This window comes from Hippopotamus amphibius, chromosome 13 (genome assembly GCF_030028045.1).
Source record: "Hippopotamus amphibius kiboko isolate mHipAmp2 chromosome 13, mHipAmp2.hap2, whole genome shotgun sequence".
NCBI lineage: Eukaryota > Metazoa > Chordata > Mammalia > Artiodactyla > Hippopotamidae > Hippopotamus > Hippopotamus amphibius.
In genome coordinates this window covers 31,298,001-31,323,927 of record NC_080198.1, presented here as the reverse complement: position 1 = coordinate 31,323,927, position 25,927 = coordinate 31,298,001, and the positions used below count along the sequence as shown (strand labels likewise).

Sequence of the window (25,927 nt, the reverse complement as noted above, 5' to 3'; positions counted from 1 at the left end):
ATTGCAACGGAACGTTCTCTTTGAATTAAATTAGCTCAGTACTGGACTCTACAAGTAAACAGACGCTAAGCTGACCTTGGGACTTTTGTACAAGAACAGCTAATTTCTAGGATCATGTACTGGGGTCAGTACTGTATTCACTGCAGTCACTAAGACATATATGTACTTCTCTATTAAAAGCATTACTGTTAAGAATTATCTTGAATTATCAGAGGTAGCATTTATTATTTTGAGCAGGTAGAAATGTCGATTTATACATTTAATGTAAGATCAATACAGCATTAGAACTGATGTGTCTTAGTTAATTGAAATTTTTACTGTTTGGGTTTTATTTTTATAAAACTGCCTTTCAGAATGCTAGCTGTCTATTGAGAGGCTATGTTCAGAGTGACTTTTTAAAAAATGCAGACCACCACATTTATCTTATCCTTTGTCTCCATAAATTCCATTTGTAGTGGTGGTCATCAGATGGTTTAGCCACCTACACAAAAGCAAAGTGCATTTAAAAAAAGAAAAACTTTGAGATAGAGGGAAAATATGTTCTTCCCTATATCACACTCCTCCCCACCAAAAGCAACCAGTCCTCATAATTAGAAACTGTCTCCTTTCTTCCTTTTTCACTCATCTTCATGGCTACCATTTGCCTGCAATTTGCTTCAATAAATTATTGTAGCAGTTTGTGATAAATTTTAAAATATATTTCATGGACTTAGTTTTTTTTTCATTTTGAGAAAAGTGATGCTGGCAAAGTAGAGTTGGTTTAAGTAAACTATCTTATACTAGGTTCTCTTCCCTTTTCCTTTCTGCTGCTCATACGTTTACTTCATTGTCCTTCTAAGGAACTCTTCATCTTAAAATTCTACATTTCCTGCTCTTAATCAAATTCTACCTTTTTAGTAACCCTTCCCACAGCATATTATTCATCTTGAATTAGCAATTCTAAATTCTGAAAAGGTAGTTGATACAAATATTATTTCTACAAGATGTGCTTGTTTGTGGTTGCCCAGGGTTATTTTGCAAAATCGAGACAATATGCTTCAGAGAGTTTAGATAAAACTGGCCAAGATTACTTGGAGTAAAAAATAGTTACATTAAGGTATGGAAAAGCATCCACATAGAGCACTTGAACCTCCTTAGAACCTGTCTGAAGAAAAAAATATAGAGTGTACTAAACCCAACTAAGGTTATTACAGTTTGGCTGTTTGAAGCATCATTTTTCCCTCCTTCTGTCTTCTTCCCACTTTCCAATGTACTCAAGAAAACTGAAAAATTGTAATGAGTCAATTTAAAATATTTTATTTCCTAAAAGCCTTTTTTGCCTGTTGTAATATGCAGGACCCTTCTCCTTTGATGGGAGAGACAGGTAGTTACCTGAATCTGGGTTGAAAATGTGATGTAAAAAGAAATTATAATAACAGGGATACTCTGCTTTTGAAATCCTTGTTTTCTCCTAATCTAGGTAAGGCATATCCAAAATAAATACGTAAAGAAGAAAAATAAAAGTTGTCTACATGGGGAAAAAAAAAACGCAGACCATATTGAGATTTTAGTTGCTAGGTAAAGTGAGAAACATGAATCAATGTAACAGGTCAAATTTTAAGAAAGACATTTGCAGAATTATACCTTTTCATCCAGAACAGTTTGATTACCAGGTTCCTGTGAAAATTCCTTGTTCATAAAGGTCATATTCTTTGTAAAGGACATATGCCTTTAGACGATTGGGTAACGGAAGAAATGAAATGAAGATGGGGCAGCGCAAATGTAAACGTCCCATACACTTCCGGATCTTGAGGCGGCACAAATGTTTCAGGGAGCGAGGGTTTGCTAAAATGAAAAACAGGCTCATTATCCAAAAGGAAAAAGAATTGCTTCATTTTTTAGTGATCTTAGCAAATGTATTTTATATTTAAGCCAAGATTTTCATTTGTTGTGACTAAATGTAAAAGTTAATTGGGAGGACTTCCCTGGTGGCGCAGTGGTTAAGAATCCGCCTGCCAATGCAGGGGACACGAGTTCGATCCCTGGTCTGGGAAGATCCCACATGCCAGAACAACTAAGCCCATGTGCTACAACTACTGAGCCTGTGCTCTAGAGTCCGAGTGCTGCAATTACTGAAGCCTGTGCTTATGCTCCGAAACAAGAGAAGACACCACAATGAGAAGCCCGTGCACCGCAATGAAGAGTAGTCCCTGCTCGCCATAACTAGAGAAAGCCCACACGTAGCAACAAAGACCTAATGCAGCCAATAAATAAATAAAATTAAATTTATTTTTAAAAAAGTTAATTCGGAAGTAGCTTTTCACTTCTCATTGCAAATCTTGTAGCTATGGTTTCAGAGCCACATCACGTTAGAGTCCAAAGACTGGCATCAGTTGTGGGTCTGGCCTGTGAGACCTAAAGCTCTGTTGGTGGGAATGTAAGTTGGTACAACCACTATGGAAAACAATTTGGAGGTTCCTTAAAAAACTACAAATAGAACGACCATATGATCCAGTAATCCCACTCCTGGGCATATACCCAAAGAAAACCATAATCCCAAAAGAAACTTGTACCATAATGTTTATTGCAGCACTATTTACAATAGCCAGGACATGGAAGCAACCTAAATGCCCAACAACAAATGAATGGATACAGAAGATGTGGCATATATATACAATGGAATATTACTCAGCTATAAAAAGGGATGAGATGGAGCTATATGTAATGAGGTGGATAGAACTACAGTCTGTCATACATAGTGAAGTAAGTCAGAAAGAGAAGGACAAATATTGTATGCTAACTCACATATACGGAATCTAAAAATGGTACTGATGAACTCAGTGACAAGAACAAGGATGCAGATACAGAGAATGGACTGGAGAACACGAGGTATGGGAGGGGGCGGGGGGGGGGTGAAGGGGAAACTGAGACGAAGCGAGTGAGTAGCACAGACATATATATACTACCAACTGTAAAATAGTCAGTGGGAAGTTGTTGTATAACAAAGGGAGTCCAACTCGAGGATGGAAGATGCCTTAGAGGACTGGGGCGGGGAGGGTGGGGGGGACTCGAGGTGGGGGAGTCAAGGAAGGGAGGGAATACCGGGATATGTGTATAAAAACAGATGATTGAACCTGGTGTACCCCCCAAAAAATAAAAATAAAAAAATAAAAAAATAAAAAAAACAAAAAAAAAAACGCTTAGGGAAAATTAATTCTAACCTAGAATTCTCTATCTGGTAAAATAACCATTTAAAGTGTAAGAACAGAATAAAGACATTTCTAGACCTGACGGTTTTCAAAAAAAAAAAAAAAAGTTAATTTGGAAGTAGCTTTTCACTTCTCATTGCAAATCTTGTAGCTATGGTTTCAGAGCCACATCACGTTAGAGTCCAAAGACTGGCATCAGTTGTGGGTCTGGCCTGTGAGACCTAAAGCTCCTACATCTACGTGTATTAACCACTGTCCTGCCCCTCGGGATGAGGCTAAAAACTAAAGACCACTACCCATGGGGAAATTAGTTGAAAGAAATTCTTTTTTAATTTGACTTATGTGCTGCTGTGAAAGCATTTGGTTTGAAGGGTCATTTAATATCCTCTACAGCCTTAGATCTCAGCATTTTCTCATCCCTGTTTTTAGTGCCATTTCATAGTTTTTAATTCCTGTATCTTTGGTGTTCCTTAGGATGAGGAGAAAAGTATTATCTACCTATATAATAATTACCTAACAGACTTTATCTATTAGGAAATGGTAATAAGTGCAAATTAAATGTAAATAGTAACATTTTTTAGATTAGGAATAGTATTTTTCTTGGTTTCTTTAGGTCAAGCTTTTAACCTAAGAGAACAGTGTTCTGCAAAACAAATAAGAGTTCAGTTAGTATTTTTTGGTAAGACCCTTTAAGAAAGAAAGATACTCACTTAAGATAAAATGGATTTCCGACCAGAGCCCCTGTTTTTGGAGCACAGCTTTCAACTTTGAGCAGATCCTAACTTGATCAACATAATCAAGCATCACTCGAACAACCTTTCCAGAGAGATGTTGCAGCCATGACAAAGTTATTACTTCACAGAACTGAGGAAGAAAATCAGAACTATGAAAGTAAATGAAAAACTAAGCATCTACGGTTTAAAATAGTAATCAAAAGAACACTAAACTCAGAGTTAGGAACCAAGGTTTCAAGGTCCTCATTTATGAACTAAGGTGTTGAACAAGAAAATATTTCTTCGCTCTAACATTTGGAAAAATATTTACTACTAAGTCTTCCAAACTTTGTAAGATACAATGAGGGTTTAAAAGAGACTTACATAATATCTATTATCCCCTTTGACCACATGGCTGTCTGGAATAAAGATTACCTTTCCAGCTTCACTTGCATCTAAATGTGGTCACCGAAGTTCTAGCCAATGAGAAGTCAGTGGAAGTGTGTGCAACTCCCAGAATGCTGTTAAAGAGGAGCAAGGTGTGTGCTGCCTGCTGGCTGGAATGAGGATATGAGTTTCTCCTGTGAATCATGGAACTGTCCAATTAGAAGGTTCTTTACTCTCACCTTTATTTATAGGAGAGGGAAATAAGCCATCTTACTCGATCCACTCTTATTTGGGGTTTTCTACCATTCATAACTTATTCCCACTGTGATATTTGAAGCATATGATAGTTTTTGCTCTTAAGTAATTTACATGTCCTTAGACAAGATGCCCATGTAAGAAGGAAAATAATACTATATGAAAAATCAGGAAATGATGCAAGATGACATACTGCCTAAATACCAAGTCCTACATTAATCATAACCTAAAAGTAATATATAACATTAAAATATTTGCCTTTCACTTTTCAGAATTGATTCAAAGTTTTCTCCATTTTATTTATATTTTCAGACTTTAATAATATTAATTCAAGTATTATAGTGCATCTACTGTGTGCTAGGCACAGATCTGTTAAGCTGAGGAAAGTGGTGAACAAGAGCTTATATTCATGTATTTGTGGGGGAGACACAATCAGTAAAATATTAAAAATAATTTCAGAAATTGATAAGAAAAAAGAATGATACTATAAAAGAAATGAACAGCATTAAAGAGAATGATTAGGGAACAGAAGAGAATTACCTTAGATCAGGGCCTCTTTGAGGAGGGGAAGGGCTTCTTTGAAGAGGTAACAATTCAAATGAGACCTGAAGGGTGGCAGTTATTTGAAAAATCGGGGAAAGAGCTCAAGTTGGGGAAAACAGAAGTGAGCAATTAGGTAGGGGGAAAATAGGAGACTGTGGTATGATAAAAGCTAAGAGAAAAACATCTCAAGAAGAAAAGAGTGGTCAACTATATTTATTGTAATTCTTTTTTCATTAAAAGGTAACCAAAGAAAACCATTAATCAAATGTTAGAGCCAAAGACCTAGGGGTACAGGTATTGAGAACCCAGAAACATTTTAGCTAGATAACTCACTTTTTCAAAGAAAAAGCATAACTGTATATAAGGCTGCATCCATTCTTCCCAACCTCGTTCAGATGTTGCTTCATTTGTGAAAATCCCTAGGAAGAGTTAAATCACTTTTTCCTCTAAACTACTTCTGTGCCTTTTATGTCTTTCTACTGTCATATTTATTTTATCATGTATTCATCGTATTAAAATCTTTCCAACCATAAGCTTCTGGAGAGGATGGAGTTTTATCTATTGCTATAGTTCAGGGCCACTGACAATAACTACATAGAGTGACACAGCCGATACCGTGCACTTACCATAGTATCTTTGATAACTGTAGATGTCCAGCCTTCAAAAGTGTAGAGAGGATGAACTTTGTCTCCATGAAGACAATCAAAGCATCGCTCTGTGTCATACCCATAGTTCAACAGCATCCTGAGCATGACTTCATCTTTCAGCGCGTATTGCAGTGCTGACGGGAAATGTAAAGGGTTGACTCTGCAGAAGTAATTAACGTTGGCCCCGTGCCGTAGCAGCAGACTTATCAGCTCATAGTTTCCCATCCTTAGGGCTATCTGGAGGCAGTTAACAGGGTCTTGATTAGGCAGAGCTCCAGCACTCAGAAGCAGCTTCACTGAAGAGAGGTCAGCATTTGATACAGCAAAATACAAAGCTGACTTCCTGTGGTCATCATAGTGTTTGCGAATTCTCTGATCTAGCATGAAATTTACATCAAATCCAGCTTGGATGAGGAGTTCCAGGCATTTGGGGTGTGCTCCTGCTGCTGCACAGTGAACTGGACTGATGCCACTCTGCTTAATGGCAGCAAAATCCGTAACTGGAACCAAAATCTTCAGAGCTCTGAGAAAGAGTTTCAGAGTGCGTTAAGAAATAGCTTTTGTTAAGGTGCCACCTTGACCTGTTTATGATTGCTTTATACCACTGGATGGTATTAGTATCAGGTGGTATTTAGATACCCCCCCCAAAAAAGCATAGTTCCTGCACCGAAAAACTCAGATACCAGGTAAAGTTCCTGAAACTAAGGTCTAGATATAAAACTCAGAATTATCCCAGTCAGTGAGATCTGAGGCTCCACATGTTGCCAATGACCTGATAATAAAATAGTTTTATGGCTCTTCAGTGTCTACAGAGAGTGTCTGAATATACCACTTTCTAGCTGCTCAAGAGCGTCTCACCTTTAAAAGGGGTAATGGAGTTGTAGGATCAGAGCTGAAGAATATAAAGTTCCCAGAAACTGTGCCCGCTCCAAAACCCCGTAGCTCTTACTATTTCTATTATTTGCAACAACGTAGTTGAACTTACAACAAGTGGCCTCTGTCAGCTGCCACATGAATGGGCAGGTGGCCTGAATTCTTAGGGATGTTGGCATCAGCTCCATACTCTAGCAAGAGACTCACAGAGTCTGGATTTCCTCCACTAGCAGCTTCAAGTAAGATGGAAGAAGAATCAGAGGCCTGACCAAGAGCATTAGCTCCTAGGAAGAGAGAGTGATATTATGCAGAGTCTTTTCTACTGTATTGCTTAAGTATTATTAAAAGTATACCACCACTACCAAAAAGCAATTCTTGAGCAGCTTCTTTAGCAAAGCACTAAGAATCAAAGACATAAAACATGTACCTTCTGTTCTCAGACAGTTTACAAACTAGCTGGGAAAAGAAAATGGTGTAAGCGGTCTCTAAGTTATAAGTAGGTTGGCTTTCAGAGTAATTTTATAAATTGTTTGTTTCTAACTTAAAAATCCCAGGGGAAGTAATTTTATAGAAGGTGGTTTTATTTCCAGATCAGCATACAAAAGCTTGCTTACCTCATAGGACACGTATAAGATGGTACTAACAATCCTGTTGAACTATGTCCCCATGGCATCTAATGAAGATCTTATGGCAGAAAAGAGTATTTGTTCTGTTTTAACTTAGTCCTGGGAGGCTATTCATACGAGACACTAGCTATTTTTAGTTGAAGTTAGGGACTGCTGATAGTTAAAAGGATATATTGTTGTACCTTGTAAGCTAAGTGCTGTGTGAGTGGTGTGGATAATAAGAGTACAGATACAGGCTGTCTTCTTGAAGATTTCAGCGCTGGGGTTGTAAGCAGGGCTGGGAGGTGAAGGAAGGAGAAAGGAATTTTGAGTTGGTTGTGGAAGGCCTCTCAGTAGAATGGGCTTTGAAGAAAGAGTAGCATTCAAATGGACAAAAGAAAAGGAGGACACTCTGGACACATTCACAGCTCATAGAAAAAGGATATAGCGACTTTAATTTAGTGTGGACTCCATAATCATTAGAATATAATGGCTGCCCCAAACCCCATTCCTAAATGTCTAATAAGCCCCCATGTAATGAGTACTCACTATGTGCTGGTTCCTCTATGTATGTAATAATTTCTAAACTTCATAACAACCCTAGGAAGTAGATGCTAATACCTTCATTTAAAAGATCTAGAAACTGAGGTTCATTGAGATTAAATTACTTCACCAGAGATGCACAACTAGTAAGCAAGGTAGTCAGGATTCATGTACACGTGGGCCAGACCCAGGGCCTATTTCTATGATGCCATGTTTCCATAGCAATGCAGGGTGGTAAAGTAATTAAATTTGGAATGAGACAGGTGTAGGTTCAAAGCTTGGCTCTGCTATTTAGTAGCTATGTGCAAATGACTGTATAAGGGGCTTACCTAAGGGAAATGCTCCCTCACTGACCTCACTGAGGTCAACTAATACTGGTTTCTTTGAAAAGTTAAGGATTTAAAATCTGTTGCCTTTCCTGTTTCTTTATATTTTAATGAACAATCTACACAAAAGGTTGCTTTTTGTGTGTAGATGAAGGATCCAGTGTTTACTTTGTTATTCCAGCTAATGACTTTAGACATCTCTGATATCATTCATTTAAAACACCTTACTTAAAATATCTTACGGCCATTGATTGGGAACTAGCCTCCCCTTTATGATAGGAAAGATTTAGGTAAGTCTAAAAGCAGGGCAAGAATAAAGATGGAGATTTAGAGAATGGACTTGAGGACACGGTGGGGTAGGGGGCAGAGGGGAAGTTGGGATGAAGTGGGAGAGTAGCACTGACATATATACACTACTAAATGTAAACTGGATAGCTAGTGGGAAGTTGCTGCGTAACACAGAGATCAACTCGATGATGGGTGATGACAGAGGGCTGGGATAGGGAGGATGGGAGGGAGTTGCGGGAGGGAGGGCATATGGGGATATATGTATAAATACAGCTGATTGGTGTACAGAAAAAACTGGCACAACAGTGTAAAGCAATTATTTTCCAATAAAGAGCTTAAAAAATAAAAAAAAAGATTTAAAGGAAAAAACAAAAAAGCAGAAAATTAAATATAGGAGTCCCTGCAGTCTAGAAAATTGGAGACTAGGACCATCTATTGTTAGAGAAAGAAATAAGACTTCTGGATACAAATGGGGAGGAGAATAAAGAAGATAATTATAATATTTGGACTTTATTACATCTTGGTAAAGATTTACTTCTTTGAAAAAAAGCTTTAGTTATTACACTGCTTCTTCTAACAGTCATCAATGCAGGTCTTCTCAAAGACAGTTCTCTGAGCCAGGGTCTCTGCCAGTTAAACCAGGATCTATGATGGCTACAGCTATAGCACTTGCAGCAGGGGAGGGTGTGTTTGAAGGAAAGTTCTACAACTGGTACCATCCCTGACCCTCACTTTCCTTAAGGGTAAAATGAGGATAATGCCTACCTCACAGGGTTTGTAGAAGATTATTTGAGGTAAAATAAGTAGCTAAATACCTGGTGCTTAGAAAGTACTCAGTACAGGTTGCCTTCCCCTTCTCTCAGAGTTTTGTTTATTACTAGAGGGGTGAACTGAGACCCAAGGAGAAGAAATCAGGAAGAATTTCCTAACAACTTAACTCATCTGGTAACAGGTTGGACTGCCTCATAACTTAGCTTAAGCAGAGACAACATGTAGGGGATGTTGTGGAGTCTTTCATTCTATGAATCTAGAAAAGAACAATGACACACAAAAAAATTAAAGAAAAAAAACAACCATCCTCTTAACATGGTCAGGGAACATTAAGTAAAAGAGTAACCTGTATCCTAGTAATTTTAGGGAAAATACTTCACAGCAAATAAGAAATACTCAATCCCTATTTTAGGCTTCTTCAGTAGCTAATATTAACACATACTTCAATAAAATATTAAATTAGGCTTAATAAAATGTTAACTTCTATTATTTTGAAGCTCTCCATAAAGAGGAGAACACTTAGGTCATGTTACCCTCGAGTATTGTGCTGACTGTATAGGAAAATCTTGCCTTTCTGCAGTAATAGTTCCATGATTTTAGTGTGCCCACTTTGGGCAGCAAGAGCAAGAGGAGTGAAGCCGTAGGAGCTCTGTGGGTCAGGGTGTGCCCCAGAAGCCAGCAGGAGCCTCACTATGTCCCGTCTGCCCAGTTTGGCTGCTTCATGGAGAGCTGTCCTCTTATTGGCACACTGCAGGTTGACATCTGCTCCATGGCTGATCAGCAAGGCGGCCATATGGTAGGAGTCCTGTAGAACAGCTGGGAAATGAGAAGTGAGGTGGGCATCATGTTCAACAGGAGAGTAAGGCCAGAGTATCAGATCAGCTAGTATCCCTCAGGCTTCTTAAGGAGTTCTTCCTACCTATCCCTCATGCACCAGCATTCTGTGTTTAGGAAACAGATTCCAAAATGAGGCCTATATCAAATAACATTAATAGTGTTTTACATCAGTAGGCTATTTGCTTTTCTGTGAGCCATGACCAATTATTCATTGTCTGTTGGCTGTTTATGTGGTTGAAAAACAAAGTTTTCATTTATCATCTTATGTTCTCAAGAAAACGGAACTTAAGTACCTAGAACAGTCCTAGAAATGTTTGTAGCTGCTTTACATGAAGAAAAACAAAAATAGCAATAATTGGGAAATTTTTTTTAATCTCACATTTTGTTAACCAAAATTCTCTAACTGGCATTTCTGCATTTATGCTGTTAATTTGCATTTGGATGATAATCTTTAGTCCTTCAAGATTCTAGAGCACCTTAATTTATCCATCTCCCTATCTATTCACTAATTGTTGGCACCAACTGTGTTTGGGGAATCTTACTAGCTGTTAGACACTGAATCAGTATGAATTCTGCTCACAACCATTTATAATGTGTCATATAAAGGGTTATAATTGCTCTAAGACTAGAACTATAGAGGGTTAAGCATGTTGGGTCTTTCTTAACTAACTGAGCTGGCACTTTGTGTGCCCTTTCATTCTGGAAACACATGTCCTTTGTTTTAGGAAATAATATTCTTGACTTGTCTCATTGACGGTATACTGCCTCCATCTTGTCTGTTCTCTTTCTGCCACCATTCCTATTATTCACATGTTGCTCCTCTTCAATTATCATCCTAATTCTCTTAATTATTTTTCTTTCCTATTTTTCATTTTTCATCTTCTTCTTCTGGAAGCTGTCCTAACTTTACCTCCTAGCATTTTTTAAAAATATTTATTTATTTATTTATTTATTTATTTTGGCTGTGAAGGGTCTTAGTTGCAGCAATGCTGGATCTTTGTTGCAGCATGGGGATCTGTAGTTGGGGCATACAGGTTTTTAGTTGCGTCATGCATGTGGGATCTAGTTCTCTGACCAGGGATAGAACCCGAGCCCCAGTCTTACCCACTGAACCACCAGGGAAGTCCCTCCTAGCATTTGTTTTGAGGTGTTTTTTTATTTCTGCCATCATATTTTTAATTTTCAAGAGTGTTTTTTATTTTGTTCCTCTTTTTTTTTTTCTTTTTGGTAGTATCTTGCTATTTCATTCAACTTTATTGATTTCCCTGAGGAAATTAATGATAATTTCCCCCTACATTTTATTTTCCATAAATAATCAGTTTCCATAAACAAGACAGGAAGACAACCCTCAGAATGGGAGAAAATACTTGCCAACGAAGCAATGGACAAAGGATTAATCTCCAAAATATACAAGCAGCTCATGCAGCTTAACACCAAAAGAGCAAATAACCCAATCCACAAATGGGCAGAAGACCTAAATAGACATTTCTCCAAAGAAGACATACAGATGGCCAACAAACACATGAAAAGATGCTCAACATTACTAATCATCAGAGAAATGCAAGTCAAAGCCACAATGAGGTATCACCTCACACTGGTCAGAATGGCCATCACCAAAACATCTAGAAACAACAAATGTTGGAGAGGCTGTGGAGAAAAGGGAACTCTCCTGCACTGTTGGTGGGACTGTAAGTTGGTACAGCCACTATGGAAAACAGTTTGGAGGTTCCTTAAAAAACTAAAAATAGGGGCTTCCTAGGTGGCACAGTGGTTAAGAATTCACCTGCCAATTCAGGGGACACGGGTGCGAGCCCTGCTCCAGGAAGATCCCACATGCCGCGGAGCAACTAAGCCATGAGCCGCAACTGTTGAGCCCATGTGCTGCAACTACTGAAGCCCATGCACCTAGAGCCCATGCTCCACAAGAGAAGCCACAGCAATGAGGAGCCCACGCATCACAATGAAGAGTAGCCCCCACTCACCGCAACTAAAAGAAAGCCCGCGCACAGCAAAATGACCCATAACAGCCAATTAAAAATAAATAAATAAATAAATAAAATTTAAAAAACAAAAGCAAAACTAAAAATAGAACTACCATATGATCCAGTAATCCCACTACTGGGCATATACCCAGAGAAAACCAGAATCCAAAAAGAAACATGTACCATAATGTTTATTGCAGCACTATTTACAATAGCCAGGACATGGAATGCCCATCAACAGATGAATGGATAAAGAAGATGTGGCACATATATACAATGGAATATTAGTCAGCCATAAAAAGGAATGAAATGGAGCTATATGTAATGAGGTGGATAGACCTAGAGTCTGTCATACAGAGTGAAGTATGCCAGAAAGAGAAAAACAAATACTGTATGCTAACTCATATATACGGAATCAAAAAAAAAAATATGGTACTGATAAACCCAGTGACAGGGCAAGAATAAGGATGCAGATGCAGAGAATGGACTGGAGGACATGGGGTTGGGGAGGGCGGGGGTGAAGGGGAAGCTGGGATGAAGTGCAAGAGTAGCAGAGACACATATATACTACCAACTGTAAAATAGATAGCTAGTGGGAAGTTGCTGTATAACAAAGGGAGATCAACTTGATGATGGATGATGCCTTAGAGGGCCAGGACAGGGAGGGTGGGAGGGAGCTGTGGGAGGGAGGGGATGTGGCGATATATGTATAAATACAGCTGATTCACTTTGGTGTACCTCAAAAGCTGGTACAAGAGTGTAAAGCAATTATATTCCAATAAAGAGCTTAAAAAAATAATTGGTTTCCTCCAAGCTATTTATCTTTTTTTGTTGAAGACTTTTCTCAGGATAGTCCTTGGATATCTGCTCATGATTAAGAGTTGGGGACTAAAAATCTGGAAATTCTAAACATTGACTGCAGTCTTAACTGTAGGTTGATATGCCTAGGCTATTTGTTGTGGAACCTCCAATTTCAGTATCTTAGTTCTTTCTCTTTGAGCTGATCAAATTCTCCAGAGAAGCCTGCTCTTGGAAGGTGACGTTCTAGCTGCCAACTTTCCAGAATTTGGTGGTGAAGAACTGGGAGATCTCAGCCTATGTTTGCTTAATTCCTGCGGTGTTTTCAATCCAGTACTCTTGCCCTAGCCTAATAATCCCCAGTCCAGAGAGTCTTTGCTCACACTATTCAGAGAATAAACCTCCAAAATTCTGCTGGGTGGGGGAGGAGTCTGACCCAGCAGGGTGGATTGGGAGAAGTGATCTAGATATCTGACTACTTGTTTCTTTTTTTTTTTTTTTTTTTTTTGCCACGTGGTTCCGTTTATGTGAAATGTTCAGCACAGGCACAGCCACAGGGGCAAAGTGGCCTGGGCTGCGGGGCCGAGCCACACCCACTGCCCGGATGCCCCAGCAGCAGTCTGGGCATCCCGCCACCCAGCTGGGGCAGGAGGCCTGGTCTGAGTGAAGGGTTTGGGACCCGGAGTCCCAAGGCCGGAGGACACTTCATTCACTTCTTCACTGGCAGCGCGGCTCTGGGCCACGCACGGCCTGTTCCCGCTTGTTGACTACTTGTTTCTTAATAGTTTTCAACCGATTTTTCTATTTTAGCTGCCCGTCCTTCATCCTTGCTCCATGAGGTAACTATAACCAACAACTTCCAGGCCTTTCGATATAACTGTGCTGGTTTTTGGCTTTCCCCACTCCAGTTTAAGATTTGGCTTTCCTGTCACCTACTACTCACCCACCTGCTCTTCTGATTTTTAAAAATCATGTTACTGTTGTCTCCTCTCCCATTCTTCCTATTCTTTCGCATCTTAACCCTTTAAAACACTTAATGAACAGCGATTCTCCTGAAGACTCAGGAGGGAGCGAAATTAGTCATTTGTATTTAATCTGCCATCTTTACTCAACCATTGGCTGCTTCTTCCTACTCTGTTCCCCTCCTATATTTCTTATTCCACAATTAACTTGTTCAATTGAGGTACCATGCAAAATGATCAGCTCATAATTGGGCAAAGACTTAGCCTCAGGCCACCTCGCAGGCCAGCCTATTTAAAGCTTCTTGAAGGTCAGATACCCATGTGTGGTCAGTTGGGCCCAGAGTGACAGTGCTGCAACTATGCACAAAAAACTGCCTTGGAAACCTGTGGGCCTGGAGGATACTCAGAGCCACAGACTGTTCTCCAGAGCCAAGGTGTTAATTTACCTGTAAGAAGAGGAGAATTGCCTTCAACATTCTTGGCATTTGGATCGCAGCCATTGAGAAGAAGAAAACTGACATTTTCTAAGAGGCAATTGCTGACAGCCAAAAAAAGTGGCGTTTCACCATTGTGGGTAGTTTGCTCCCACACACTGGGTTTTGAAGCTGAAATAAATCCAGTAGACCACACAGATTAAGATACAGAAATAAATTTTAAATTTATTTCTCAGAAGCATCAAGAAGAGTTATAAAGGGAGTTTACCTTTCAGGGTTATTCCCAAAATGTTCTTATTTAATTGCACTGCAGCCTTATGGAGAGGAAGCCAGCCTATTTCATCTGCTTCTTCAAAAGCAGAATGGTACTTGGTCAACTCTGACAATACATCTTCCTTACCTATTGACAAGTCAAATGAGAACATATTCACATTTGGCACACATACAAGGCAGCCCGTACTGCTTCTGAATTCTGCCATCAAGGTTAATGCATGAGACAACAGTATTCTAGCACTAACTTTTATGAAAGGCAAATTTAAATGGCATAGGACAAACAAGCAGTAAGGCCTTTCATCTAGCATTCCGTACCACCTAGGCCTGTGAATACCCATCATCTTGTTACATACAGAAAACAGCTCTGTCCACCGTGGGGCACAGGAGCTGTTTGCTAAGTTGCGCTGAAATAGTTTCTCCTAGGAAAGGCCCCATCAGACACTTGACAATCAGCTGGGGACCCCATAGTGTTCAGCGTTTGGGAGATCCCACTTCTAGGCTTCCTGAACGTAGAGGGGAAATGCCGCCAGTTGTCAGCATCACATCTTACCACAAGTTGAAGGGGATAGAATAGGAAGAGTACTTAACTGTCTTTATTGTTTCAACTATCTTCTTACAGTGCACGCTCAAAAAGCTGCAGAGAAAACAACATATGTAAGTAATTCCAAAACTGAGGGAAAAACTAAGGCATTTGATAAAGCAAAAGGAAAGGGTAAAGGCTATAGCAGTTAACCAGGAATTAACTCATATGAGGCAATGACCAAGGCATACTAGAAATACTTCAAAACATAATGTGGCCCTTAATGTGTTCCAGGGAAACTCCTCTCCCATGTGTCTTCCCTGGTCAGCTTCTTTAGGGCAAGAACTGTGAGAGCCTGGATCACAGTTTGCCCTCAATCAATGTTTGCTGAAATGAATCAAACCTGCTTAGGACTGAAATGTCACATTTGTCACATGGTAAAATTTAAATAGCCACTCCATAATGTCAATGATTCTAGCAAAAATTATTATTTAAAAAAATAGTAAATAATCATGGTGTAAGTTTTAAAAAATACTCATGGTCAGAATCTGTATTCAAAAAACACGATTAGCAGTTTTTTAAAGTAATATTTTTATTAAAATATTTAAAGTTTTAAAGGTCCACTTATGAATCTTATTTTTAAATCTAGTAAATAAGGGTTGTCACCTTCCCATTTTCTTTGATTATTCAACAAACCCAGCTTGAAGAAAATAAATTCCCTTAGACAATCTGCTCTACTTAACAATTTGGTCAATCTCCCTATCTTAAAGTCAACTGATTAGAAACCTTAATTCCATCTGCAGCCTTAATTCTCCATTGCTATGTAAGGTTACATATTCACAGGTCCTGGGGATTAGGACTTGGACATCTTTTCGTGAGGGGGAGCTTTATTTCTCCTGTCTCAAGTATTTCTAGTTTCCTAATTCCTTCAAGTGCCTGATCAAATCAGCAAGCCTTGCTAAGTATCACACAATTCTTGCAAGTCTAATAACTGAAATTTATAACTATAGTCAATTTTAATTTATTTGACACATTGCAATACTCTTAATCAAAATCTCTCATGCCTTTCAACCTAAAATCATGATTTCAAAGTTAATCACAAAGCTTAATCACAAGGTTAATATAACAGGTAACCCAATAAAATCCAATTTCTTTACAAAACTTTTAACTATTTAAAGATTATTTTAAAGATTATCCCTAAATTTAACAAAAAAAGTGTAGGAATAGTGTGGTAAAGAACACAGATTCTGAAACCAGGCTGCCTGGCTCTTTACTTACTAGCTCTGTGACCTTGGATAAGTTACTTAATTTCTCTATGCCTCAGTCTCCTCACTTCTAAATAGGGATAATAATAGTACCTACCACACAGAGAGGTAATGAGAATTAGGATTTAAAGGAGTTAATATTTATGAAATGCTCAGAATAGTGGGGCACACAGTGATCATTCCACGAGTGTGTTACTTTAAAAAAAATACCGTAGGTTTGATATACTTCGGCATCTCTATATTTAATTATAAAATCTCTTGGGGTTAAAACACATTTATCCCATTTTACCTCCAGCAGGCAAATAGAGGTCACCATCCCAAGCAAAGGAGTTTATTACCCCTGAAAGGCAACAGTAACCATTCACAGGCTTGACGTTGCTGATCAGCCAGAGAGCATCTGACTAGTTGTGCTTGGCCACGGACAGCCCATATCCAGGGCAATTCTCTTACACCACTGAGGGGGTCCATGGAGTCCTTTTCTAGTGTTGTCTTACCAGAACTCTGAAACCACACCCTTCAGAAGGGGTTAGTCTCTTCTGGGTTTAAGCTTACATAATTACTCCTTTTGATTTGAGTAGATTAAAGACTTTACCCTACCTCACCCACCCCACCAAGGTTTCTGTGTTTTAGTTGAATTTATGCATTTCCTTAGCTCCCCAAAGACAAGATGCATTAGAGTTCTCTAGCCCTTCATATCCTCATGTATTTCTTCTTTCTGATTTCCGGTCTGCCTCTCCTCACCCATATTTGCTACTAATTTTCTCCAACTATTTTATTCACTGCCTAACTAAATTCTGAATTATTTCCGAATTTCTCCTGTCTGGTCAGTCATCAAGTCTCATAGATATTTAAATGACAGCTCCTTGGATTCTGACCCTCTCTTCTGTTTTTGTCATAACACTAGCTAGCGTCATGCTTATGACAAATCTCAATTGTTGAATACTTATACTACATTGCCATTGAGATACCATTACCTCTCATCCCCAGGTGACAGCTGTGTAGTTTCTGGCCTGTGAATATCCTGTAAACTCTGTTGAATGATGAGCTGGCTGTCAAAGTCATCGTCTATGTCTTCATCACTGATGTAATTATCCATGTGAAACGCAGACAGGTTTACTTTAAAGTCAAAATGAATTAAAAATATCTTTCCAGGTGTGAAAACAGATTATGAACTGATTAAAATTATAAATGAAATTCAGAAAACTAAAAAATTAATAGGATTGATAAATGAAAAAATGCATAATTTAGAACACAAAATATTCATTTAAAATTTTTTCAAAAACCCCAAACGGTTTTCTGAATTGCCACAGGTTCAACATAAATTAGAAGTTTTCCATGAGTAGCCATTTACTTAAAGCTTATTCAGGAAACACAATCTTTCATATAATTCTTAGGTCAGTGCCACTGTAACTATGAAAATGTTCATATTGATCTATTTCAAACTTGGCTTATGAGTTTTTCTCAGTAATTGTAGCACTCACTCAAAAGAACATCTTTCCTACACTCAGTGAGTATTATACTGAAAATAATATTTTATTTAGTTAGTAAATACTAAGAATAAACATGTTATAGGAATAAATGTACTCTCATAACATGTAACAGGAATCGTAGAAAAAAAAAAACCAATATATTTTATTAGGCAACATCTCATGGTTTAAAAAGAACATTTCAGTTTTAGCATAGAATAGGTTTGATCACATACCAGAGACTTTTTACCTTTTGTTATAGCCTTTAGGACAGCACTGAAGTTTTCACTGTTAAGTATTAGCACATCAGAATTTTCATTTATATTTAGGATCTCCACTCCCCTGTAGTGACCATTCCATTAATAGCTTTACTATAAATACTTGATCATAAGACAGTCTGGCACATTCTCCTGGTTTTTTATATGTGGTTTAGCTCTGTTTGAAAACATGATCTCTTTTTTTCACTGCTGTATTCATTAAATTTAAAAGATTAAACATTATATTCCTAGAATAAAATGCTTTTTCAGGGGGTTGGCCATGTGAGGTGAATTCATTCTCTTAGGACTCATGCACACAGCCAGTGGAAACCAGAATCAATTTTCCCCTTAAGAGAAGCCAAACATTTTGCTCTGATTGAATTATCAAAAGTGACTGTCCCAACAGTCCTGATTCACTGGGAAGCTGCACCTACATTTTCTTTGGATTACAGAACCGCAGCCTAAAATGTCCAGGGAATCCAAAGGAAGGAATTAACTCCACAAAAGATAATAAAACTTTGACTATAATTTTGTTTTGTTGAAATGCTTAAAAATTGTCAATGTACAATAATATTATGAGTGCATACTAAATAATAAGAATAATAACTATTAAAAATAACAAAGAGCCCACTTGGCATTTCTAATTAAATATGAAGCAAATGTCAAGAAGCATGATACCACCTCAAGTGCGTAGGATTTCCCTCCAGTCATCTTACTGCCTTTGCATGTCAACTTCACTGCTTTGAATTTCCTTTTCTTGTCACAGGGGTACTGTGAGAAATGGAACCAATGTTTTAAAAGTATGAAGGAAGGGGTTTAGTTCTGGAATTGTTTCAACAATTTCCTTATTTACAATTTATTTATTTATGTATTTGAAATGTTTGTGTATAATCCCTTCACATAGGTGAGTGGAAATTATTATTGAAGCTGATGAAATGACTCAACACTTGTGAAACATATAATTTCTGATATTAGTTAAATTTTATCCAGTTAGTCTTCCAAAATCCGTTTTTCACATATATATCAAACTAAAAAAAAAAGGAACTAAATAAAAGTTTCAAAGATTTTCCATATGATTCAAATATACGTTTCTTTCCATGTTTTTCTTCCACAGATCTCTGTGATCTCAGGAGTCCATCTGGAAGGCTGTGCTCCAATTGAGAGTGGTACCTCAGTGAGGAGAACAATGCAAAGACCGCTCACAAAGATCATTTAAAAGAATTACACCACGATACTTGGGTTTTATAATATGTATATTTTCAAGTAAGTGAAGGCAATATTTTTTTAACTTCTTGCAGATGTTTTCTTAATTTGTCCAGTTTAGTCATCCAACTGACAAAGCAGAGCAACCCCACGTTTGATCCAATGTTGAGTGGGTTGGTCTGTTTTCAACAACATTGCAATGACAAAGTTAGTAGAATGTCCTGTGGTGGAAAGAGTTCCTTTACGTTCACTTGTCTTATAAAGAGGACAGACATAGGCATTCGACTTCACAATCTGAGACTTTTTAGCTTGAAAAAAAAGGAAATATATTCATTCGATAAAGGAAAAACAGCCACTGGTATTAAAATTACAACTATTTATCTTGTAATAAAATGACCAGTGCAAAATCTAAGGTCATAATTATGATATTTGAACATTTTAAAGTTGCTGTTTTGGTTTTTTTACAGTTGGCATATAATTTTTTGGCTGTGAAACAAGGTAAGTGATTTCATAAGGTACATGATTCTAGGTCTAGAGGATTGATTTTAAAGGCCTGATCACTTAGCAGGTATGAAAACACTCAAGAGGACTTGGGAGAGAAGGTGAAAGTAGGGAAGAAGGAATAAAATACAGCACAGATAATGGGGGAGATGCAAAAAGAAAAACACAGCTGCTTAGATCTCTAATACAAGAAATCCATGAATTAGAAGAAGCTGAAGTTACTATTTGTTTTCAGCAGGTTACTACTAAGAAAAATACACCAACTCTTACCTACTCATAAAAAGAATCTATACACAATCCTTGAAAAGCCAGATATGAGATACTAGTAATCTTTCTAAACTGAGGCCACATTTATCATAGTTATAAGTGAACTGCTTTAATAATAAAAAATACTTAATTGGTTGAGTGGTGATTGGGTGATTTGTAAATTTTTCATTTATATTTGAGAATAAAAGCACAGAGAAGAAAGAAAAAACAAAAGAATGAGTCTCAATTGTTCAGATTTGGTGGGGAAGTGATGACTGCAGAAGGAGAGAAGGAACAAGTAGGTTTCCCAAGGGGGCAAAATTGGCTTCCACCCTGGGTGGCTTGCAACATCTACACCTTGGGGCACCTGGCTGGCTCCTAAGTCTAGGAGTTTCTTATAGCCAGAAAACTCTAGTCACTAGCTAGAGACTGTGTCAAGCCTACTTGTGTCTCTGAGAGGTATACAAAGGCACTTCAGAATCAAAATATTGATGGGAAGTTCTAGACTATGAGAAAGGAGAAGTGTAGGGGAGGGGCAAAGAAAATATTTATCCCATGGGATAAGAGCAAAAAGAGGCAGAATAATATTCATAAAATAATATAAATGCAATGCAAAAAAGGGGGAACAATATATTTCCAATGTAAACATTGTCACCATTTACTGTAATTGAACAAAATCCTAATAGGTTTGAACAGAGACTTATTTGGGGAAGAAGCAGTTAAAAAAATCTATCATTATCCTTCCTAAAACTCTACAAATTTCTGTTGGAAATATACTTACTTGGTTTTATCCATATTATGGGCATCAGGTCAAACAGAAGTTTGGGATATTGTTCAGCAAGCAACCCACTGTAAAGAGAAATTGACAGATGTTTATTAGAAATAAAATAAAATGTGCATCTTAGAAATTGCTGCTTAGCTATTGGCTTTTAATACCAGAGAGGACCAGAGATATACAGGAAAAGAAATGTAAAAATCAAACCAAACAAAACCAAGGAAGAGGCAAGGAAGAACTGAGAGAAAGAGAAGAAAATTATAGAAAAGCAATGTGTCAGACGGTGGGCAAATAACAATTCCTGCCATTTAAAAAATACTGTCCATGAGGCAGACACTATGCTATCACATTTGACCTTCCCGACAGTCTTGTCCCCATTCCTATTCCTATTTCACAGATGAAGAGTGGAGGCTCAGAGAGATTTAGTACTTTTCTCACAGTAACACAGCTCTTAAGTGCCAGTGTGAGGATTCAAACATAATCTATCTATCTAGAAAATGTAGTTTATTTTCCCTATGCGTCATTGTCTGTTTGCTTGCTTGCTTGTTTGCTTACAAGAGGAGGGAAGAAAGGAATGAAAGGATGAATACATTTATAAGGAAACCAAATTAAGAGAAATGTCAGTAGAATGATGAAAATGAAAAGAGAAATAATGAAATGAATTGTGTGCAACTTAGTCTCCTCACATCCCTGTCTTAGAACCATCTCTGTAGAATCACCTTCGTGCTCCTTCTTAAGCGCCTTTTCCTGCCTCGACCTTTAACACTCACTTGAGAGCAAAGTCTAACCCTGACTCTGGAAATAGAAGATTATGGTTAGTAATGGATTGTTAAAGTAATGGACTATTTCCAAGGGAAATAATATATATATGCATTGATTAGTTTCCTAAGGTGGAAATTCAGTGTTTATTTTACATATTTATTTATTATGTCATCAAAATACAGGAAAATGTTTCCCATTCACCAGTAGAAATGGGAACTTTGCTATAACTGTAGACTGTTTAAAATTGAGGTGATCCTACACATTACCAAACAGAAAGTAACTGTTATAAAACAGAAGGAAAATAATGTCAACTAACTTTTCTACTAGTAAGACCGCTGAAACATTAACTCAAAATTGTTCAGAACCTAAAACTGCTCATTCACTGATTGCTCCAGGCTGAGTAATGATTTAAGGCAAGCATCCTGATATTACTTATTACTTGTATTCTCTAGAAGAAGTCTTTCGGTTGAGGGGGATGGCAGGGGGAACAGTCAGCAGATGGCTTAACTCACCTATGATTCAGCTACAATTGAAGACGTCTCTGCAGTTGAAACTACTGACCTTGTTCTGTCCCAGCGTGCTCCATCCAGATATAATCCATGGATATAAACGCCATCTTCTGGTGCTACCTCAGATGCATCAGAAGAAATAACCTGAAGGTAGAAGCACACATGAGTCATGATTTCCTCCCTAGACAACTTTGTTTCACAAAGAAAGCAGCAGCTAAATCTAAAGAACACATTCAGGGAAACTCCTCCATATAATAGCTTCTTAAACTATAAGATTTTTTCAGTAAAATGTAAAGGTAAAAATGTATAATACAGTTCTTTTTGAAGTATTTTATCTGGTTTTACTGTACCTTATATTAATTTTTGCTAAAATAGAAAAGCAGCATTAGATTATTTGAATTGAATATTGATATATATAAAAATTCACAAAGATAGCAAGACAAATCATATACTTTCTTCATGAACACAAAGAATGGAAAGAAGTAGAATTGTTTGCAATGGGCTATAAAAATATGAATTTCCCATATCCTCCTTGCTTAAATACATGGCTTTGTTGTAATGATATACTCTGGAGTTTAAGGAGTTTACTGTACCTCAAATTCATATCCTAGTAAATCAATAGGGATGATATATTTTCTGGCATAATTCTGCATAGCTCCAGTTAAAAAAGCTTGGGTGAAAAAGAAACCTGAGAGCCAAAACACACAAGGTTTTCCTGAATTATACCAGTCCTATAAAGGAAAGACAAAATGCATTATGTTCTTTTTTCATCTTACTCAAGAATCATTTGATATATAATTCCTGATTCTGGTTTTTGTGTATGTTGCCCACACTTTCCATCACAGGACTCTCTTTCCTGATGCCAAACACACAACCTATATTGACCCTCCTACATTTTATCCCTTCTAGTTACTCTTCTCAGAAAATTCAAACTAATTTTAACATTAATCTAAATAAAACAAAATTTGAAAGATTCAAATCTTCTGCAAAAATCTTCTGTAAATTATTTGAGGGTTTATTATATTACTTAGTATCAGTCAACTGAAGAGAGAAAAATAAAATACCACTCAAAAGCAACCATCTTTAGACATCTTTATGCACTGTCTAACTACAGCCCTCATGTGTTGGTTCCAGTTCCTTAATCCTCTTAAACTCCCTGCCTCCATACCCACCACCCCTGTTCCAGTTTAGATACCCTCACCTTCTTTGTATATCATGTGTACCTCTTCTTATTTCTTCTGTCTCTCTGCCCAGTACATCTACGATGATGCTACCAGAGTACATTTCTCCATGCATGGTTTGGATCAAGTTTATCATCTTGAATAATTCTTCAGTGATCTACTATTACCCTACCAAATTAAAGTCTAAAACATCTTAGCCTTCTATTCAAGATACTTCACAACCTGCCCCAAGTTGTATTTATAGATCCATCCCTTTCCGTTCCTCTTTAAACATCTTACATTCTAATCAGAATGCACTTTTGGTGGTCTCTTCTCTATATTGGGTGGACATTTGTTGTTTTTTCTGCTCACCTGAAAGTGGCACTACTCTTATATCCCTCTGGAGGATGAAACCTCCCACCATTTCAATCAAAACACTTCTGGTGGTGGAACTCCTTCTGGAGTGGGCATGTCATTCATGCCCAGCTGATCATACCTCCAGTCATAGTGACTGATTCAGGAATGGACATGTGACCCAATCAAAGCCAGAGATGTAGAGACTTTTGCTGGGACTTTTGGAGAAAAGATTCACTCTAAACTCTTTGAAGTTTTGTGGATGTGAGGCCAGAGTTCTGTTGCTATCCTGCTACTATCAGACAAGAACCTAACTGGGAATGGAGTTAACTCACAGAGACTGGAGCCAAGAGATGAAGTGCAAGAAGCCAGGATCAGGAAACCGCATTTGCACCCCAGGTCCAATGCTGCCTGGAGTTACTTTACTCCCTGGATTTTTCAATTACATGAGGGAACAGACTTAATTTTTGCTTGTGTCAAAATTTTTACAACAGAATCAATCCTAAATGATATAGTGCCTTTTACAATTCTCACCATTTTTACTTAGCATAGTTTTGGAAGTCCTAGCCACAGCAATCAAAAAAGAAAAAAGAAATAAAAATAATCCAAATTGGAAAGGAAGAAGTAAAACTATCACTATTTGCAGATGACATGATACTATACACAGAAAATCCTAAAGAAACCACCAAAAAACTAACAGAGTTTGTCAATGAACTCAGTAAAGTTTCAGGATACAAATTAATATACAGGCATCTGTTCTATTTCTATACATTAACAGCATAGTATCAGAAAGAGAAATTAAGGAAACAATCACATTTACCATTACACAAAAGGGATAAGATACCTAGTAATAAACCTATCTAAGGAGGCAAAAGACCTGTGCTCTGAAAATTTTACGACACTGATGAAACAAACTGAAGATGACACAAACAGATGGAAAGATATACCATGTTCTTGAATTGGAAGAATTAATATTGTTAAAATGATCATACTACCCAAAGCAATCTACATATTCAATGCAATCCCTATCAAAATACCAACAGGATTTTTTCGCAGAACTAGAACAAATAATTTTAAAATTCATATGGAACACAAAAGACCCTGAAAAGCCAAAACAATCTTGAGAAAGAAGAACAGAGCTAGAGGAATCACATTCACTGACTTCAGACTCTGCTACGAAGCTTCAGCAATCAAAATAGTATTGTAATGGCACAAAAACAAATACATAGATCAATGGAACAGGATAAAGACCCCAGAAATAAACCCACACACTTATGGTCAATTAATCTCTGACAAAGGAGGCAAGAATATACAATGGAGAAAAGACAGTCTCTTCAATAAGTGGTGCTGGGAAAACTGGACAGCTACATGTAAAAGAATGAAATTAGAACATTCTCTAACATCATATAAAAAATAAACTCAAAATGCATTAAAAACCTAAATGTAAGACCAGACAGTATAAAACTCCTAGAGGAAAACAAAGGCAGAACACTTTTTCATATAAATCACAGCAATATTTTTTTGAGTCTGTTTCCTAAAGTAAAGGAAATAAAAGCAAAAATAAGCAAATGGTACCTAATTAAACTTAAAAGCTTTTGTACATCAAAGGAAACCATCAACAAAATGAAAAGACAACCTACTGAATGGGAGAAAATATTTGCAACTTTTATGACTGATAAGGGATTAATATTCAACATATATAACTAGCTCATACAACTCAGCATCAAAAAAACAAACAACCCAATTAAAAAATGGGCAGACAAAGGATGCAAGAATATACAATGGAAAAAAGGCTCTTCAGTAAGTGGTGCTGGGAAAATTGGACAGCAACATGTAAAAGAATGAAATTAGAACACTTCCTAACATCACACACAAAAATAAACTCAAAATGGATTAAAGACCTAAATGTAAGGCCAGACACTATAAAACTCTTAGAGGAAAACATAGGCAGAACACTCTATGACATCCATCAAAGCAAGATCCTTTTGGACCCACCTCCTAGAATAATGGAAATAAAATCAAGAATAAACAAATGGGACCTAATGAAACTTAAAAGCTTTTGCACAGCGAAAGAAGCTATAAACAAGACAAGAAGGCAACCCCCAGAATGGGAAAAAATAGTTGCCAATGAAGCAACGGACAAAGGATTAATCTCCAAAATATACAAGCAGCTCATGCAGTTTAACACCAAAAAAGCAAATAACCCAATCCACAAATGGGCAGAAGACCTAAATAGACATTTCTCCAAAGAAGACATGCAGATGGCCAACAGACACATGAAAAGATGCTCAACATCACTAATCATTAGAGAGATGCAAGTCAAAGCCACAATGAGGTATCACCTCACATTGGTCAGAATGGCCATCATCAAAACATCTAGAAACAACAAATGTTGGAGAGGGTGTGGAGAAAAGGGAACTCTCCTGCACTGCTGGTGGGAATGTAAGTTGGTACAGCCACTATGGAAAACAGTATGGAGGTTCC

The 25,927-nt window shown here is 37.5% G+C and overlaps 3 protein-coding genes across 5 annotated transcripts in view; 1 reads left to right on the top strand and 2 right to left on the bottom strand.

The window, feature by feature from the left end:
• Positions 1-19,196, top strand: part of APPL1 (adaptor protein, phosphotyrosine interacting with PH domain and leucine zipper 1) — a 53,813-nt gene extending 34,617 nt beyond the window's left edge. The window contains exon 22 of the mRNA XM_057706477.1: positions 19,048-19,196. Coding sequence (XP_057562460.1) covers positions 19,048-19,149 — 102 coding nt within the window. The 3' untranslated portion in view covers positions 19,150-19,196. The remainder of the gene's footprint in view (positions 1-19,047) is intronic.
• On the bottom strand, positions 1,646-18,194 carry ASB14 (ankyrin repeat and SOCS box containing 14). 3 transcript variants are annotated; one of them, XM_057706481.1, is made up of 10 exons: positions 17,913-18,194; positions 17,185-17,326; positions 15,015-15,059; positions 14,421-14,554; positions 14,165-14,323; positions 9,710-9,955; positions 6,719-6,890; positions 5,713-6,256; positions 3,899-4,052; positions 1,646-1,824 (listed from the first exon to the last, which is right to left on the bottom strand). In XM_057706481.1, exons 2-10 carry the CDS (start codon positions 17,304-17,306, stop codon positions 1,646-1,648), a joined length of 1,755 nt encoding a protein of 584 aa, XP_057562464.1. In that variant the 5' UTR covers positions 17,307-17,326; positions 17,913-18,194. The 3 variants fall into 3 exon arrangements, with proteins under 3 accessions (XP_057562464.1, XP_057562465.1, XP_057562463.1); XM_057706482.1 differs by having other exon boundaries at positions 17,927-18,194; XM_057706480.1 differs by lacking the exons at positions 15,015-15,059; positions 17,185-17,326; positions 17,913-18,194 and having other exon boundaries at positions 14,421-14,766.
• Positions 19,197-19,208: 12 nt separating the features above from the next.
• DNAH12 (dynein axonemal heavy chain 12) overlaps positions 19,209-25,927 on the bottom strand; it is a 194,244-nt gene continuing 187,525 nt past the window's right edge. The window contains exons 70-73 of the mRNA XM_057706474.1: positions 22,523-22,660; positions 21,982-22,073; positions 20,665-20,732; positions 19,209-19,444 (exon numbers count right to left, since the gene is read on the bottom strand). Of these exons, the coding sequence (XP_057562457.1) occupies positions 19,254-19,444; positions 20,665-20,732; positions 21,982-22,073; positions 22,523-22,660 (489 nt within the window). The 3' untranslated portion in view covers positions 19,209-19,253. The remainder of the gene's footprint in view (positions 19,445-20,664; positions 20,733-21,981; positions 22,074-22,522; positions 22,661-25,927) is intronic.

Excerpts from the sequence above, each read along its gene's own strand:
- ASB14 (XM_057706480.1), bottom strand. The coding sequence starts at position 14,766 with ATGATGGGTATTCACAGGCCTAGGTGGTACGGAATGCTAGATGAAAGG. Across the intron at positions 4,053-5,712 it reads CAGTTATCAAAGATACTATG|TTCTGTGAAGTAATAACTTT; the intron begins GTAAGTGCACGG and ends TTTCTTCCTCAG. Across the intron at positions 1,825-3,898 it reads GGAAATCCATTTTATCTTAA|CAAACCCTCGCTCCCTGAAA; the intron begins GTGAGTATCTTT and ends TTTTCATTTTAG.